The sequence below is a fragment of the Artemia franciscana genome, chromosome 4, assembly GCF_032884065.1.
Source record: "Artemia franciscana chromosome 4, ASM3288406v1, whole genome shotgun sequence".
Taxonomy (NCBI): domain Eukaryota; kingdom Metazoa; phylum Arthropoda; class Branchiopoda; order Anostraca; family Artemiidae; genus Artemia; species Artemia franciscana.
Window position 1 is genome coordinate 37,983,010 of NC_088866.1, and position 18,917 is coordinate 38,001,926.

The 18,917-nt window shown below is 35.2% G+C and overlaps 1 protein-coding gene across 4 annotated transcripts in view; it reads left to right on the plus strand.

Annotated features, from left to right (window-relative positions):
- The window catches only part of LOC136026389 (uncharacterized), a 65,343-nt gene that overhangs the window by 12,967 nt on the left and 33,459 nt on the right, over positions 1-18,917 (plus strand). For 2 of the 4 annotated variants that reach the window (XM_065702942.1, XM_065702943.1), the window contains exons 2-4: positions 3,015-3,153; positions 8,993-9,206; positions 14,018-14,177. In XM_065702942.1, the coding sequence (XP_065559014.1) occupies positions 3,015-3,153; positions 8,993-9,206; positions 14,018-14,177 (513 nt within the window). Of the gene's footprint in view, positions 1-3,014; positions 3,154-7,731; positions 7,877-8,992; positions 9,207-14,017; positions 14,178-18,917 lie in introns of those variants that run through there. The other 2 variants (XM_065702944.1, XM_065702945.1) reach the window with 1 other exon arrangement.

The window sequence follows — 18,917 nt, forward strand, 5'->3', positions numbered from 1 at the left end:
GTCGTTTTCCCAGATTCGACCATCTGGGGGGCTAAAGGGAGAGGAAAAATTAGAAAAAATTAGGTATTTATAACTTACGAGTGGGTGATCGGATCTTGATGAATTTTGATATTTAGAAGGACATCGTGACTCAGAGCTCTTATTTTAAATCCTGACCGGCATTAAGCCTCTTATTTTCCTTTTTAAATCAATCTATTGATTCATAGAATTTTGTTAGAGCTCATACCATATGATCTCTTGGCTCTTAGCTCTTCTCGCCTCGTCACAAGTGCCATATGAGCTCTTAACTCTTGTTTCAACTGAAAGTTAGGAGCAACATTAAAACTTGAAATGAAAAAAAATATTATGTAAATGAGGGGGTTTGCTCCCTCCTCAATACTTCGATTTTTACTCTAAAGTTTAAATTTTGTCCCATTTCTTTAAAACGACTCCTGAAACACAAGGGCCATTTCATTAGAACAATAAGTAACTTTTTTTAAATTGGTGAAAAACTGTATCGTGAAGAGCAAGGTGTTGAAGAGGGGCAGCCCCCCTTATATACGTAATGCTTACTGTTCGTTTTAAGTTCTAATGTTGCTCCTTACTTTCAGTTGATTTGTTTTTTGATTTAATGAAGCTTATAGACAAAAAATTTACTAAAGTGTAATGGAAAAAATATGTCAATTAAAGTAAAAGTATATAAAAGTGAAAAAACTAAAAAAACTGTGTATTTAAAAAATACACAGAACAATAGTCTACTTACAAAAACTAAGATATAAACTCCCAGCATTCAGTTCTGTTGTACAATGCTGAAGCGTTGAACGGATATTTTTTAACAACCTCGACAAAGTTTTGAACTTGATTATCAAACACCAAAATATTTAATGCCTTTACGTTCAGTGTTTTTAAAAAGTAACACATTATCAAAGTAATTTGTTCAAAGTGAAACATTAAAACTAAGATCAAGAAAATCAAATAAAAAATTTTAATTCATAATTTTTAATTTCAGTAAAAAAAAAACAATACATTTGACACCTTTATACGTCATAATTGTAAAAAAATTAATCTTTTTCAAAGTGACAATTAGATAAATACAATCACTCAAAAAAAGCTAAATGACAATAAAAAAACACAAAAACGTATCCGTTCAGGGGAATTACTTCTGATCCTAGTGGCTTCATATATCAGCTGATGGGTACTCTTGCAATGCAAGCAAAAGTTGACGGGCTATTTTTGACCAAAATTGCCCCGTATTAAGTTGTTATCCTTGTGTTTTCTGTATTTATATGACCTTTCTTGTTTACTATTAACTGCACTTATGACTATTAAACAATTACATATTTAGGATCACCATAAAAATCTGATTATCTGATTTAATGATATCAATAGTTAAACTTTTATTCTTTCGTTATTGGCAAGGATCGTTATTTATGTCTCCAACCAAATTATAATGTTTGTGGAAAACCGGAAAGGGGTCACTCAGTCACAAATTAGAACTTAAATTTTCCTTATTAAGGGTCAAAATCTACTGACAGGCTGCCAACAATGGGGCAACACACATTTGTTCCATTGTTTTTCCATATCCTTCTCTCTTTCCTTCGTTTTCGTTGTGATTACTTTGTAGTCCCAAATTTCAAGGAGGGCATGACCTCCCCTGCTCCCCCTGCCGGCGCCCATGACAGCCTACAAACAAAGAATAGGCTCTTTTGAAATCAGGGTCATTCAGATTATTATGACCCAATGAATAATTTCTGGGGTAGAAATAAATGAATCGCTAACAGGTTAAAGGGCTCACCTCTTGTGACCCTGATTGTATATCCATAAAGAACTTCAAATTGATTCTCCTTTCGATTATGTTGCCTTTTATAAAACTTGTAAGTCTCTTTTGAAAATGGAATTTGTCGCGTCACTTGGTAAGAGAGCTTCCTAATCGCTCCAAGACTCCTTGCTTTCGCTCTTAAGGAGGACCAGACTCCTGCATACCAAAAATGCCATTTTGATACTTGTCTATTATACCGATCATACTCAACTTCTTGATCTGAGTAAAACTGGTTTTCTGTCGGAGACAATTAGTTTAGTCTCAGTAAGATAAACTACTATGCCTCTATATTTCAATTAAATATTTAATATGTAGAGTTTCTATACAGTCATATGGAGTTGATTAGGTTAGGTGTTTCATTTAATGCGTTCTGGGTGGCCTGCTTTCCATAATTCTCTGTTGTAGTTTCCATAATTTCGCTTATTAAATTATTATATTTTTATAAGATTTTGGTGTTTTTCATTAGGATTAACCTAACTTCACTTCTTAGGTGTGGTCGCTATAATAGACAAGTTCCGGCTTTTTTAACGCTTCTGTTTAGGTGTCAAATTAATTCAGGTGGATATGCTGTCAAGGTATCAAATGAGATATTGGAAGTTTCTTATTGGGGTGTTCCTCCTTTGTTCCAATACCTGGTCCGAACCCCTTCTTTAATTGAACCGTTTGCAAGGGCGTATCCAGGATTTTTTGTTCGGGGGAGTGGGTTACCAAAAGAAGTTTAAAAAAAGCACATCCAAAAATCGTGCATGCATTTTTGCCGCTTTTTTTGGAGGGTGAAACCCGGTACTCCCCCCTGGATGCAGCGTTGTCTTTTTTTTTGCAAATTCACTTTTGCGTTTTAAAACCAAGTGCTGCAAATTTGACTTACAAAGTACTGAAAACTGTCAGTAGTATTTTTGTAGGAATATAATTATCAAAAAAAAAAAAAAATTATAGTGTATCCTAACGTAATTTCTAATGTTTGGGATATTATAGAATATATTACAATTAGTAACCTTTTTTTTAGCTTATTTGCTCGTTTGCGCAACCACGTGGTTTTAATTAATACTTGCCTACGTCCAGTGAATCCAAAGATCAAATTTGTTCACCAAACCTGTTTATATATCTTACTTCTTATCATAGCTCACTTTTAGTTGAAAAACTTGGCTTAAGGTAGTAACAATAGTCTTCAGGTGTTGACTATAATGAAGCCTCAATTAAGCTTTGATCTTTCTAGAGAATCAAGATCTCGAAATGCATCAGGACAACTTCAATGTAAGCAGATCAGTATTGAAAGCCCAGCGACGGCCAAGGAATGTGTTTTTAGTTTCGATGTGGATGTTCCGGATGTCCCCGAAAAAGGAGCTCGTGTTAAGGTTTGTAATTTTTTTTTCATTTTTTTACACGATCAGATGCTGTGGATAACCGCGTAATTCCGCTTTGGATCAATATTTCGCTGTTCATATACTTTATTATTAACGATTAAGGTGAACATACTACTCGATGCTTTTTTATGCTCTTTCCAAATATATTAATTACTTTTGCCGTAAATGAACTTTACCCCCACCCCTATATATACCAATTCAGGGTATATTTTTGTAAATTAAGAGGTAGGCGGTTAATTTCATCTCTGATGCAAATGAGAGGTAAGTTTAAACTTTACCAAACCGCTCTCCCCTTATGTGCCAATTTATACCCTGAAATAGTTTATATGTAGGGTATATTACACCCTGAAATTGTTTATATAGGGATGGAGGTAAAATCCACTTGCGGCAAAAGTGACTATTATATTTGGAAAGAGCATAAAAAAGGCACCGAGTGGTATGTTCGCTTTATTGGTAAGTCAATAATAGGAACAGCGAAATATTTACCCTGCTATGCCTCGGCCTTGAACCCTCTTCACCTGAGATAAATTTCCCCAAAGACTTCTGCTATTTATGACAATATATTTGGTACGCTGTGAGGTAGCCTTCATCGCTATTTTTTTTTAATATTCCCTCTCAGCCCAACTACAGGTCTGATAATATTTAAATACATAATCAAATTAAATTTTGAGATGACTGTTTATAGAATTATGTCAAGGATTTTCATCACCGGACCAAATAGACAGGGCATGATCATGTGATGAGAGCAAAAAATGAGGCAAATAATATGTGACAAGGACCGCAATGGACAATTTTAAGTGGAGTAACTTTAAATTTTCTTGTTCAGTTTCCATCTCATAGCACCTCGGACGAATCCAGGGGTTTATTTAGGGGGGGGGGCGCATAATAGGTTGCTTCAAAAATTTTGCGAACAAAGAAATACCGTCAATTTAATGGGAACCTCGAAAATTATGTGTCGTAAGTAGGTAGTGGAAATGGTCGTAAATTTAATCTAAAATTTGGCGAGGGTTAAAGTTCTAATAAATCTGTTGAAATAAAAATATTTATACAAAAAGTAGTAAGTTATAAAACCACCCCGCCATAATAAATAATAAAAAGCTGGTGACCATCTATAAAAAATATGATATTTATTATTTTTTGCATAATTTTGCCTTTGCACGTCTGATCACTATAGTGAGTGAGTTGAGCTTTTTATTATCAGAAAAATAATTGGTCTTGAACCATCTTTTGGGGTCATGCTCTCTTTGTGACAATTCTTGTAGGTCCAATCATTTAGCATGTCACCTAACTTCGTGGCTCGCTTAGTAATTATGATATCAATGAAGAGTAGGAAATGAAAATAAAGTTTTTTAAAACATTAACTAATCATTTTTTTATAAAAATGGTGTTTTAATAAGCAGTTAAAGTTCGATATATCTTGCTTAATTTACACCATTCACAATTTTATAAGAAACTGTGGTACTTTTGTCTTATAGCCACCACACTCAAGATCTTGTATCGTCAACATGAATAATCTGTTTTCATTGTGTTTGTATAAGACAATATTAGCTTCGGCTCGGTGGGAAACCGCATTGTAGCTATATTTTAATTAAATATTTAGTTGGTATTTTGGTTAGGTTGGTTTAGATTACGTATTTGATATAATGCGGTCTGGGCGGCCCCCCTTCCACGATTCTTTGTTGTAGCTTTCATAATTTTGTTGATACACTATTATGTTTTCATCATATTTTGTTTTATTTCATTAGCATTAACCAAACTTCCCTTCTTGACAGAACTTGAGTGTGGTGACTACAAGACACAAGTACTAAAAAAGTATATTTCTTTATTTCCACCCCCGTCATATCTATTTATTACACGGTCGATGTCTACCTCAACATTTCGGTGAACGTTTATAATGGCTAGTCCTGTCAGTTTAGAGCTTTTCGTTAGTATTTACTCTTTTATTCATCTTAAAATACTGTGAATTAAGACCAAAATCGTCAAAAAAGTTTGAACTGTAATTAAGGCGAATGTAGGTATGTGCTTCAAACTAAGTATATGAGTCAAAGTACTCCAAAACAAATAATTATGTCTTTGTTATTTTGTGTATTTGATAGGTATAAATTGGTGATTTAAATTTTCAGGGTTTCAAGCTGTGGTAGATTTCCAATTATTATTTTTTTAAGTCTTGAGATTTTCAGATATTCAGTTCAAGCGTTTAAATCTCGATATGTCTGTTGAGCACAAAAATAAGAAATTGAAATTTGACTCAGATTTAGCATTAAGTAAAATAATTGTCCTGTAAAAATTTTGATTTATAAACAACTAATCGTGGAAATATGATTGGATGGCATGTATCAAAATAAGTATAAAAATCCTCAGCCGTATATATATATATATATATATATATATATATATATATATATATATATATATATATATATATATATATATATATATATATATAGCATTTTATACAATTTTATGGACAAATATATGCACCTGCTATACAAAAACATAACTGTATTTTGTGACTGGTTTTTGTTGAGAAGTTGAGACATTCTAAAGTAATATTGTAGTTGCATTCCGTTTCCGTTTTGAAGGAGTATTTCGACTCATATACTTAATTTTAAGTATATACTTATACGAACCTTTATTAAAGTTCTAAAGAGTTTATCCTTTATTTTACTGTTTTAGGATGAACAGAGTAGGTGATGTGTCATATAGTGCAGAGCTTTAATTAAATGAAAATAGGGAGTAAAGTGGCTATTATCATTCGCCCACCATAATCCAAAACATAAATTTTTACTTTCTATTATACAAATCCCCTAAGTAACAAAAATGTTGTAAAAACTACCCCGCTTCGCAAAAAAAGGTAAACCCAAATGTTAAGACAGCCAAAAAAGTAATGATATTAATCTCTTCGCCTCAATGCTATAACAAGACTCGAAAACAAATTTTGACAGTAAAAATAAGTTTTAATATTTTGCTTTTCAGACCCGTTGTGACAGCACAATCCTGAAATATCATTTCAACAGCCTAAAGAAGTTAGGATTTTAAATTTCCCCTCCTTGTTGTTACGAACTGAAGATTTTCGCCTCCCAGTTGACTTTTGTGGCAATACGGACATATTCCCTTGATAAACCTAAATCTAATTAAATACTTTTTGACGGTATGCGTCATCAGGAAAAATCTAATAGAGACCGCACAAAGCAACTGAAGCTTTGTTTCAAATTTGTTTGCAAAAGAAACAGTCTTAATAATTAAAAACTTATTAAAAACTCAACTAATAAAAAACAATTACAAAAAAATAACTTTCGTCCCAACCCAAACAAGAGCAAGCGGTCCCAACCCCAAATCCACTGCTACGTTAGGGGGGCAGCCCCCGTGCCTCCCACCTGGATCTGCCACTGCGTAGCATACAAATTATAAATTTCATTAGTAATCCTGCATAAGGACTGCTCTTGTGAATACAACCCCTTGTTAACAAAAGAGTTGTACCGTTGAATGGTACCATTGAATTCAACGCTTTTTCCAAATATAACGGGACAAATACTATCGGGACAATTGCGCCCCATCTTTCTTAATATGGTTAGATATAGCGCCAGGGCTATGCATAAAACTGCACCATAATTCTGCACCAGGATTCCTCTTGTGGAGAAACCACTATGATAACAAAAGGGTAGCATCATTTCACTTCCCATCAACACCCATTCCGAATACAATGGTTGCTATGGTCCCGAGCCCTCATGACGAGGCCTGATAAAGCCCTAAATAATATATTTATCCTCTGTTTTACAGTGCTGCTACATTTAGTTGGTATTTGGGTTAGGTTACATTTTGCATGTACCCCCGCTATGCTTACCCCCCCCCTAATGCGGAAATATACAGCCTAAATTATATATATATATATATACACACACACCATATATATATATATATATATATATATATATATATATATATATATATATATATATATATATATATATATATATATATATATATATATATATATATTATTATTATCGTATCTATCTCCCAAGCGTCTCAGTTGTTTCTACCCCGTGCGTGTAGATCCAAATTCTCGAGTGTATACTAGCTAACAGATAAGTACCCAAATTCTTTACTAGATTTCAACTATTGCTGCAACCATGACTTTAATACTGAATTCCAGAAAGTTACCTTCTGGAATTCTTCAAAAAATATGTAACGAAATAAGTATGAAAGAATCTTATTCAGTCTCCCACTGCGCCCAAAAGCCCTGGATGAACCCATGTAACTTTTCAAAAATTTTAGTAAACATTGAATAATGGTCTATATTCCTTTATTTTTGTACAGTTTTGTTTCATACACATGGTAACAATGACCGTTTTGTTTGTATTTACGAATGAGAAAAAAAAACCGGTTTAAATTACGTCTTGCGGTTTAAAACGATTTCTTGGCAGAGAAGTACTAGAAAAGAGGACTTCAGTCACGTAGGCTGGGACCATTAACGCCTTGTCATTATGCTTGGCTTACTAGATAAAAATAAGGCTTCGCAAAATTCGCTCTATTTTAATCCTTGGTATAAGTTACGCACATCATTGAATATTGTCTTGTGAACGAAGGACGGTGATTCTAAATATAACGATATATAATCGGTTGATGTCGTTTTAATTATTTTCAACGTTTCGCCATTCTTGTCTTACTAAACAAGTGCTACACCAGTAACCTTGTCAATTAACAGAAACATGTAAGAGGACTTATAAGGCGTGTTTTTGGCAGTACTTTTAGGATTTATGTCGGTTTGCACTAAAAAAAGAAATTCAAGAGGGTTGTTTGGATTGCCATCTAATTTCCACCGACCACAGTCCACGGATACTCATGATTATTGATGCAAATCGTTAGATTCGGCTGGTCTTGAAATTGAACAATACTGAAACAGTGCTACCAGATGTCTGGTTTAAAGTTGCGCCGCAATAAAAGCGAAACTGTGCCGAAAGCTCCATTTATCTAATGAAATTTTGCCAAATGAGCGATTTTCCCTGCAAAAACTGCGCTGATTTGAAAACTTTTGATGCGCAGCCGTTTAAAAAAATGGCGAAATGGCGCAAATGTGCCCCATCTGGCCACTGTGCACTGGAATACTTTGTCATCGAAGTTCCTGTATATGCGTGCGTGGTCGCGTTGGCTTGGGGAGCAATGAATACCCAAAATATGTGAATTGGTCTGGGCTTTTGCACACTAGGTTTCTTCGTGTACGGCAAAAGCTTTTACTTAAAGACTGAATGTAACCCAGGAGGCAGGAGTTACCAGTTCGTATACACTTATTAGACGGATAGGCTAGACGCCTTCTTTTTAGTTCTCTACAAACACATCTAATAATTTTGAACATAGAGAAAGGAGCAACGCTCACTTTTGGGGTTGTTATTCTTTCAGACACAATTGCACATTGTCTAGGGTACTAATAGAGATGGGACTGGTGTGTTTCTATTGCTTTTTTCGTTGAGTTGATCCGATATATATATATATATATATATATATATATATATATATATATATATATATATATATATATATATATATATATATATATATATATATATATATATATATATATATATATATATATATATATATATATATATATATATATATATACATAAAGATTTGAAGTTTTGAATATGTGCCTTTTCATTTAATAAGGCATTTTTTTTCTATCCCAAGATTTTAGATTAATTCCAGGAAGAAATATTTCTCCCCAACTCCCTGAGAATATTCGAAGTACTGCTAGTGTAGAGGATAATTATAGTTCTGATACAGCAATATAAATTTCTATTAACCCTTTTTGAACGCATGTTTCTCCCAGGTGATGTATGTTGGAGCTTGTTACAGACTTCAGAGGTCAAATTCAGTTACGAGCACTGGTTCTGGCTCTGGTGGAAGTTTATGTGAGCGTGAAAGGATGAATTCGTTTGGATCCTCATCATGTATCCGTGATCGTGTTAGCTCTTTCTCTTCCTCATCATGCCTTCGTGAGCGCGTTGGATCTTTTGGAGCCGCTGGTCTAGAGCCCATTCCAGGTAAAATTATGCACTCTTTTTTTGTTTTTTACTTGAAAACAAGAAACTCCAATCGCCACAGATAAATTCACCTTTCTATTATGGGTGCATATAGGCTACTCTGGTACGTTAAACAGATATATATATATATATATATATATATATATATATATATATATATATATATATATATATATATATATATATATATATATATATATATATATATATATATATATATATGTGTGTGTGTGCTTAAAGAAATTAAACTTGGCATTAAATTCTTTGGAAGCGAAAGTTCATTATTAGCCTAAGGTACCTTCTTCAATGTAATTGTTTGTTAATGTATTCGTTTTTTCGCAGAATACCTTTTGACCCTTTGTGTGGGGCCACGGAGAGCCAAGATTGGGCCACGGAGAGCCAAGACTGGGCCACGTTTTCAAATTTCTTTGCCATCCCCCCTTTCTTTAGTAGTTAAGTGTCGATGCAATTGAATGTGAAAGGTGATAGCCGGTATAGCTCAAGGCATTAGAAGCGAAGAAAGGCATTCAATATACCCCTAATTCTCTCATGCAATTATATTTTCTACTTTTATACTATTGAGTAAGTCTTCTCAGGCGCTCTGACAAATGATTGGAATACAAAATCTCTTATAATAAATCACGATACAACCCTTTGATACATGGATACGAGGGATTTGTTCCCTCTTTTGACGGTCCCTCATTATGTATAGATAGATCTGTGCAAGTGGGTTGAGGGCTGTACCCTAAGATTGGTGGGAAGGAAATCTGAAAAGCATCGGCCAAAAACTGTGCTCGCTTGGGGTTCTCGACCTTCCTCATTAGGAAAATCTTATGACCATCCTTCCCCCTCTAATAATCCTCCCTCCTCACTAAGTCGCCTAAGGTCAACTTCGCTGCAACTGCTCTTCCTCTGCCCATTCTGTCAAAGCATCACTCTTCACCCCCTTTTGATTTCCTTTCAATTCTTCCTTATGATCTCTTTCTACCCCATTTGGGGAGGCCTTCCCCGTTTGGGTAAGGCCTACTTTTTGTTTCGTCCCAGATGGCTTCATTTGGCCCGTTTGACCACGAAACGCAATCTTTGGCAATATATAATCCTTCTATCCATCTTAAACTTTCTTTCACCACAGTCTTAGAAAGTGGGGCCGAACCTCATCTTTGGCAGAGCTTATTGTTTGATATAGGGCCAGTCAAACGAGCACCTAAAATATCCTTTGAAAATTCCTCTGGAAAAGAATCACCCTGTCTCTCACAACCTTTCAAAGCGCGCCGTTTCAGAACCATACTTCAGCCCTGTCATTACTCTGGTTTCCAATATTCTAGTTTTAGTTTGGGGTCTAGTTTTTCCCTGTATCTTCCTGTACCGTCCCTGTATCCGCCATCATCATTTATGATTTATGAACTACTCGCTGGTTGTTCAAGTTACCCAACGCATGCATCCTCCCAATGAAAAATTTCAATCAAGATTTTTCCTATGTAATTTCACCATTTGGAATCTAGCAATAGTGCAGTAATATAAAGGATTTTATGTATTTATTTCAAATATATTTGTCCCCTATTACATGGATAATTTCATAAAAAAAAGATACCTGTGGTCTCAGATTTTAGGGAGCTTAGTAGGTTTGTTCCACTCAGGCATTTAAATAACCCTACAATATTTTTGTCTGGTTTTTTAGGTTTTATTTTACAGCCATTTTATTTTCTGTTATCATCCAAGACAAATGCTGAAGTTGTTTTTTTGGAAATAATTTGGATCTTTCACATTTACGGAATAATTTTAATGAAAATACGGTTCTTTTCTATAAATACGTACATAAGAAATAATAATTTGGATATCTCAAAGCTCCCAGAAGGCTTAAACAAACCATGCTAATTAATCACGCAAATCTGGTTTTGCAATTTCAGCCTATTGACGAACATTCTATCTTAAAATAAAATTTTAAATCCCCTCCCCCCTCCCTAAGAAAGACAAATTTTCATGGAAGCTCCAAGTATATCCCTGAGTCGTGATTATGGTGGAATTGACTGAATTCCACCATTTCACCAATGAATGATGGAAGTGACTCTACTAAAGAATTATTGACTTTGGTTCTCCAAATATTTTGTTTAACCCTGAAAGTTTATGCCTCTGATAGTCTTTTTGAGCGTCTACTAACTCATCTGTGAACAATATAAACTTTACTGGCTATTGAACACAAGGCAGAACTGGGGATAGGTAAGCAGTAGTGCCACAGGTGGCGCTATTAAGCAACTCTGGTTGTAAAGGTTTTCTGTTTGTTTCTTCTTCTTCTTTCAATCATGTTTTCTTTATTACTGTTCTTCATAGAATTGCCCTTTCTTTTTATTCCACATTTGTTGCTGTTTTCTTTTTTCTCTGTCAGTGTACATTTGTAGTATTTGAAGGGCTTTTAGGTTTTAACGTCATTGCATCAATATGCTCTGCAATAAAAACTGCATGGGATACTGGTGCTAAAGCAATTATTCAGTCTTTATTGGTGGTAATCGAGGTGTGTTTTATAGGCCATATGCTTATATAGGGATACACGGAAAATAGATGTCTCACTCTCTTACCTCTAAAAAATAATTGCACTGACACACTTCTAAGTAGTTCATTTATTTGCAAATAAATTCCCGATATTCCCAGGATAAGGATAATGGTATCGAGTAAAGAAAAGCTTTACTCAATCCTCAATCAAAAAATTACTCAATCAAAAAAAGAAAAGTTCAAATCCGAGCAGATTTTTTTTTTTTTTTTTTTTACTAAAATGGTAGCAATAAGACATAGGATATCAGGTAGATGTCTCTTCAGAGACGTTTTTGGAAGTATTGGTAAACTGATGACGTAACGGAAGGTATATTTAAAGCTGATCTGTTGGTATAAAGCGAGTTACTACCAACTTGCTTCGAAACTGACCAGCGCCCGTGAAAGGGTTAAACTTTCAGAGTAGTTTCCCAAAGGGAAAAGGTAAATTTATAAAAAACACTTCTTTTTCCATTTTACAGACGAAACGTCGGTCGTATCTCTTCCTGCTACCCACCATTTGAATATGAATATTTTGTCATTGGATCTAAAAGAGTAACATACAAATGGACGGACCTTGGCGAGTAGATTCTGAATATAATCGGGGTTTATGGCAGGTTTATGGCAGCATATATATATTAATATCGTTTAAGAAAAACTTTTCTTGTTTATGAAAAACTTACTTTTGGGTGGCTTAACATTTTGAGATCGGTGGAGGGTGGGACTCGTCAAAGCCCTCGAAACACTGCAAACACGAGTGAAATATGCAAAAATTGTGAGAAAAGATTTAAAATTGTGGACTTTAGTAAAAGTCTAGATTCGATTTTCGAAAGTTAAAATTGTGCGTATCCGAAGCAGGCGTGCAAAAAGTGTAGTAGCAAAATTGCATGCTACTTGACAGTTTTCAATTTTTTTGGGGCGGATTTTGTCAGAAAATACCTTTTCTACATATAAAAATACTTTTTGCTCTAAGAAAAGCTGTCAAAACACATGTTGTGCTGCTAAAATGTTTCCAGGTTTTAGAATATTGTTGAGTTCTCCTACTGGCAGGTTTTGGACATTTTGCAAACCTGACCCAAGTATTTTCAAAATTCAAAAGCAAGCCATGGGATATGGTTGAATTTTTTTTTTTTTACTGCATATAGCGTTATTGTCTATCATCGGCTCTGAAATCACCAATCGTCAGCTGTGAAAACATTCTTGTTTCCCTACGCAATGGGTACATGGATCTTTTAAGCCAAACGAGTATTTCTCATTATACAGTCAAGAGGCTTCATTGAAATGGTGACGAATTTTACAAATAATTTCGATGGGTTTACCCTGTTTCGTCTCACTGCTCAGGATCGAATTGGAACTTTTTTTTTTTTTGGTGGGGGGGGGGGGGGGCAATGTGACTTGGAATTATGTATTGGGATTCATACTTTTCCCTGGTCCTCACAAAAGTTTTGTTTCTTATGGTTCTCTGGCTAGTTTAGGCATGCAGATTAAGGCCATTAAGGCATCTAACCATCAGAACTTGCAAGGGCCGTTTACTTATGCTTTTTGAAAAAAAAAAAATTATTATCGGGAAAACCTCAACAAAGGTAAGGATAAAATAAGTTAATGTCAGGGCACTGAAGGTCAGGGCTTAGATATGGTTCTGAATTTGAGTGGTTTTGAGTTTTTTCAGTGAGTAATAGTGGGCACTGGCTTTAGTATCCCAAAAACTAATGCTCGTGGCAGTAAAATTAAAAGAAATTAAACTATGGGACACCTTTATGTTGACCAACATCCTAGAAAACAAATTGACTTAATTTTAGCTTGTCTTTCCCTTGATTCCTTCTGGACAAATAAACTGTCCTATTTTCAAAGCTATTTCAAAAGTCATTTAAAAGGTATTGAAAGTCGTTTTAAAGGTAATGAATCTTGAAAGCTTCTTTATTTTAAAAGGTAATCAAAAAGACAACAGAAACGTAGGATTTGGATTAAGAATTTACGACTTCTGGCTGTTGTTAGTAGGGTCGTCGATGAACTAACCACATATAGAACACATAGATATTGTTTAGAAATTTTTCTAATGTTATTATGCTACCAAGACGTAAGTAGATTAAAACCCTGTGGAACTCCTAAGTAAAAGTGTCTAAGTAAAAGATGTTAGGTTATGAAACTCCCTAAGCATGAGAACCGTAATAGAAGGACAGTTATTAATATTTTAGGGAGACTATTTAGCTGGCGATGTATATTTTATTTTATTCGCTGTTCCATTTGATTTTAGACTGATTTATAAGTTAATTATTTTCTAATTACAGGAAGTCCCGTTCACAAAGCAATCCGTGAGTCTTCATTGTACCCGGGATATGAAGTCGCTGGAATTGTCGATTGTATAGGAGAAGAAATGGACTCGACGCCCTCAGACATTCAAGTTGGCGACCATGTTATCATTTATCCTTACGATGACGGAGCTGATGGGTAATAATTGTTAAACTTAATTCTGACAGGACATGGTGAACTTAGGGTCTGAAAGGAATCGAATTCGTCGTAGTATCGGATTTCTCTTCGACCGGCGGAAAAAATTCGCCACGAGGGTGGATTTATGATTCGCTTTTTGGGATTGGAGCTGACAAAGTCATTCATTTGTCGGAAAAACTTAGGTTTGGAATTAGAAAAGTTTCCTCGAGATGCACTGGTAAGAGAATTTCACTTTCAAGCCCGCGAACCATTCATAACTTGCGTAGGAATTGCGCACTTTCTTTTCGCTTTACTAGGTCTGCTATTTTCTGTCAAACGAAAACAACTAAGCAATGTTGTTATGTAAATTTTGATGATTTTTCTTATTGACGGCAAACTTTACTGAAGTCTCTTCCCTCCAAAAAAAGCTCGGGAAAAAGTCTCTTCATATAGTTTTCTAAAAATATTACCAGTGCATACCAAGAATTTTTACTTATTAGTGGGTGAGTGCCTAGATCTTGCAAACAAAAAGATGAAGATAAAATTAAAATAACAGAAAAGATCAAAATAGCAGAAAAGCAAGAACATTTTCTTCAGATTTTCGCCGGTGAGAAAAGCGCATTTTCGACTGTTATTTGAAACACAATTTGCAGGTGCCAGTATGTCGTTCCCGAATGGCGTGAGAAGAGGTTATAAGAAAGAATTTAAAGGAAATCAGAGCTTCATGGAAAGAGTGACGCTCCAAACATAATTGGGATGGAGGAGGAGCTTGCAAAGCTGTGTTGACTGGAAGGTGGTTTTGATCCTGTGAAGAGTTGTTAAAGTAGCAGTTGTGGTAGTATTCTTAAACAGAAACAAACCAAATATTCAGTCACATAAAAGTATGTTTTTATTGAGTGACGTGAAATCCGAAAATCTAAGCGAAATTTGACCCTGGCCAGATCATTCTTATTTTTACTGAAATCAGGATACTACCTTTGCAGCTCTCTGGCGCCAGAATTTGGCAGACGATCACATTCCAATGGGTGCGTTTCAAAGGTAGAAGTGGCAACAGTTTCAGGCCAGGACGGGTCCAGTCAATGTCCGTATCGTATGAATCCACCAATGGACTCGAGGTGGGATTTAACGGTGTTCATCCATGATAGAGTATAGATATGCTTTTGTTCCTGTAGTGATGTAGGCTGGAGAAGTCGTTACATCCAAACTGTATTTTTATACACTCTTCTCTTCTATGGCATCTGCATAGCCGCCTTTAAGAGACCAAAACAAAATAGAAAAACGGAGCAAAAAAAAACATTAACAATTGCTAAGAAACATTCTCCGCTGTTGGAGACTGACTTTTAGGTCCAAGTATTTTAAGTAAACTGTGTCAATTTGCCATCATTGCTAAATTTCAGCATGTCCATAGCAATTCTTTTCTTTTTTGTAGCAAAATTGATTTTTTGTTCAACTATTACCAAAAGCAGTGTGTATTTGGCTAAGAAAGTTGAGTTTACAAGCGGTTGATATGGGAGTAACAAGTACTGAATGTCTGATTGTGATAATTTTGATTCAAAATACATGAAATAAGTAAATCGTATTCTATGGAAGCTAAGGTGCAGTGAATATGTTAAAAGTAGTATAGGCAAGGCCCCGAGTGTTCTTTCACAGTTGAAAAAGTTTAAAGAATAGGAAGATAAGTCTGCAAAACAGAGGCAGTTTTAGGGGGAGAGCGAGGGCACTTGCCCCGGGCACAGAAATGTTAGGGGAATAAAGTTTCAATAAATAATCCATCGGTTATGATCATTTTGTAACTTCTGAAACTGTATTTTTATTAAAATAAAGCAGAGGGTGCAGTTGGAAAAATTTTATTAACAAATGAATTTATTTTTTTAATTTGATGTGTAGATTTTTGTAACAGACGGGGGAGGCGCTAATCAAAATTTTGCCTCGGGGATAAGAGAGGCTAGAACCGCCACTGCTGCGGACCAAGATTAGAATATTAAGAGCTACAGTGATGACAGTTGTCAAGTATGGTTTGAAGCGTAGGCCCTCCGAAAGACGGAGAAGGATTTGCTAAATCTTTTCGAGAGAAATTGCCTACGGATATTTGTGGGCACCCGACTGACTGACCGTATCTCAAATAGTAACCTCTGCTAAAAGTTGGGTTCAACCCCGGTTTTTAGGGCTATAATGAGAGAGAGGTCGAGGTGGCTAGGAATGCCGAATGACAGATTGCCAAAGATGGTTATTGTCGGCCAACCGCATAGGGTCAAACAAAAAGGGAGGATGTCGTGAGGAAAAATTTAAGGGAAGTGGAAACTTCTTTAGAGGATGTAAAGAGGGAGGCTTTGAAAAGATTTGGATGGAGGAGAAGCTTGCGTGGCTATGCTGCCCTCAGGCGGCTTGGTGCTGCCATGAGTTGTTTGTAGTAGCAGTAGTAGTAATCTTTAATTGTTAATTTACATGCCTCAATTTTAATTATCCGAAGATGGAAATAATAGTTACTTTTAAGTAAGCCTAGTTTCGATCATGTCATAGCTTGGTTTCCATATCACGGAAATGTCCTTTGTGTATTTATAACTTTTCCGTGTTTTCGTAGCCTCAACTAAGGTGCGTGATATCTGTATGTTTTCTGATAAGCACTCACGTTTTCCGATAAGAAAGTGGATAGGAGATTGGAAACTTGAGATGTATTCTTAATCAAGACAAGGGCTAATATAAAGATAATAATGGAAGATTGCGAAGGCTTTTATTTGTTGAAACGGATCATTTCGGATATTGTTGCATATTATTACTCAAAGAAAATATAACGTCTTTAGTATATTATCAAAATAGATGGCATAGTTTTTTCATAGTACGAAATATTTGTGTAAGCTTAGTTACCGTTGTCGAGCTTTTATTTTAATGAATTTGAAGGAGGCATAAATCACGAAAAAACGTTTGTAATTGTTACTAACTAGGGCATACATTCCTTTTTGGTTAAATGTAATATTGGAGGATACAAAATTGTACTGTTTGATGCTTTTTCTCTTGTCATGGTTGTAACATTGACAAACAGATATATTACGTTCGGGAAATACTTGATTCAAATAATTTCCACGTCTTGATTCCTTCAACATTTCGGAATTTTGGAAACCGGTTTAGAAGGTGGGTCTGTACAAATCTTTGAGATTTTGTATTCCAGTCAATCTCTGATTTACGCCGAAACTCCTTGGCTACAGAGATTATGATTTAATGAAAAAAGATACCCATATAAGATCCAGTATAATTGAAACATAGTTTTCCACTTAGTATTCTGAAAAGAAAGAGGTCTCTCGGCCTCTAGTCGCTTCACCCGGAGTAAAAATCAATTGGTTCAAGGTCCAATCATGAAGAGATTTTTACTAATAACAAAATTTAGCTAATGATAATGTGAGCCAATCAGATTTTTCATAAAATCTTGTGAATAAGCCTGAAACGATGTCTTTCACCATATAATAAGAGTGGTGAAATTTAAGGCGCTATTCTTCTAGCAATGGCCAAGATTATGGAAAAATGTACGACTGGAACATAAAAGTCGCGTTTACTATTTGGCAACTGTCATTTTATCATTTTTTTTCAGTTAAACTGAATATTGCTATGCCCTCTCTAGTGCTGCTATGGCTGTGCTGGTTGTGACAGTCATCTAGCGATGTCATTAGACGAATTACGGCCTGTGTCCCTAATTAATAATGAAATTTTTGTTTCTACAAGGAATTGATTGCTGAAAAATATTCTATTGAATGCTAATTAAAAAAAACAATATATGTATCTTTTTATTATTGCGGTATGATGAAGAAATAGCAAACGCCACAGCGGTTTCCAGGGTTATGTAGTCACCTGAAAAATCAAATGAACAATTTCTAATGGTAGGAATGAAATCCGGCTGTTGAAAGGATTTTGTAACACCTATTCAAGTATATTTTTATAGATTAAAATCCTACATGTTAGTCCATGCTAAAGAGCTAAAGATCAGATTATTCTCTATTATTTATGCTCTTTTGCCTAAGCTAATCAATAGAATCGATGTATGATTAGGATTTCTGTTTCCGTCGTAGTATAAACAAGAATATCGTCCTTTTTGTATAAGGTTAAGCTCCTTACTATTCTTTAGATGGCTGAACAAAGAGAAGGAAATTATTACAAAAGAAACTGGTTTTAGTGACAGGGATACTAATTCTTCACTCAAACTCATCGTATTCAGTGGGGGGTCAGGGTTTGCCCCTCCCCCCTGAAATTGTTGTCCGGTTGGTATAAACGAAACAAAAGTGCACATGAAACGATGCGTTTTTAAAGCTTTGTCTGTATCTCCTTCCCTCCTCCCAGGACGAAAACCCCGAATACGCCCTTGCTCAAACTTCTAAAGTCATCTATCTTAAGGCATTTTGGTGACTTGTTCATCTCGGAAAAACATGTGTATTTTTGGTCATGTTGTACTGTAATGGTTGTAATTTAGTAACTCATTTCCTTCTTCTTTGTAGTATTACTATCGATACTTGAATATGAAATCAAGTTCCAGCTCGTTCGTCCGCGTGTAAACAATACTTAAACTATTCAAGCTAGAAATGAGAAAGTTGTACAGAATAATCTTGGAAGCATAATAATATTATAGACTATAAAATACACAACAGATCTTACCCCCTCCCCCCCAGAAAACCCGACTTTGAATGACATCGTGATTACCTCATGCGAGGGTTGAAGGCCTAAACCGCTCATTTTAATGTGTAAAGCGGGTGAAGGGGGTTAACAAACTTCCCCACC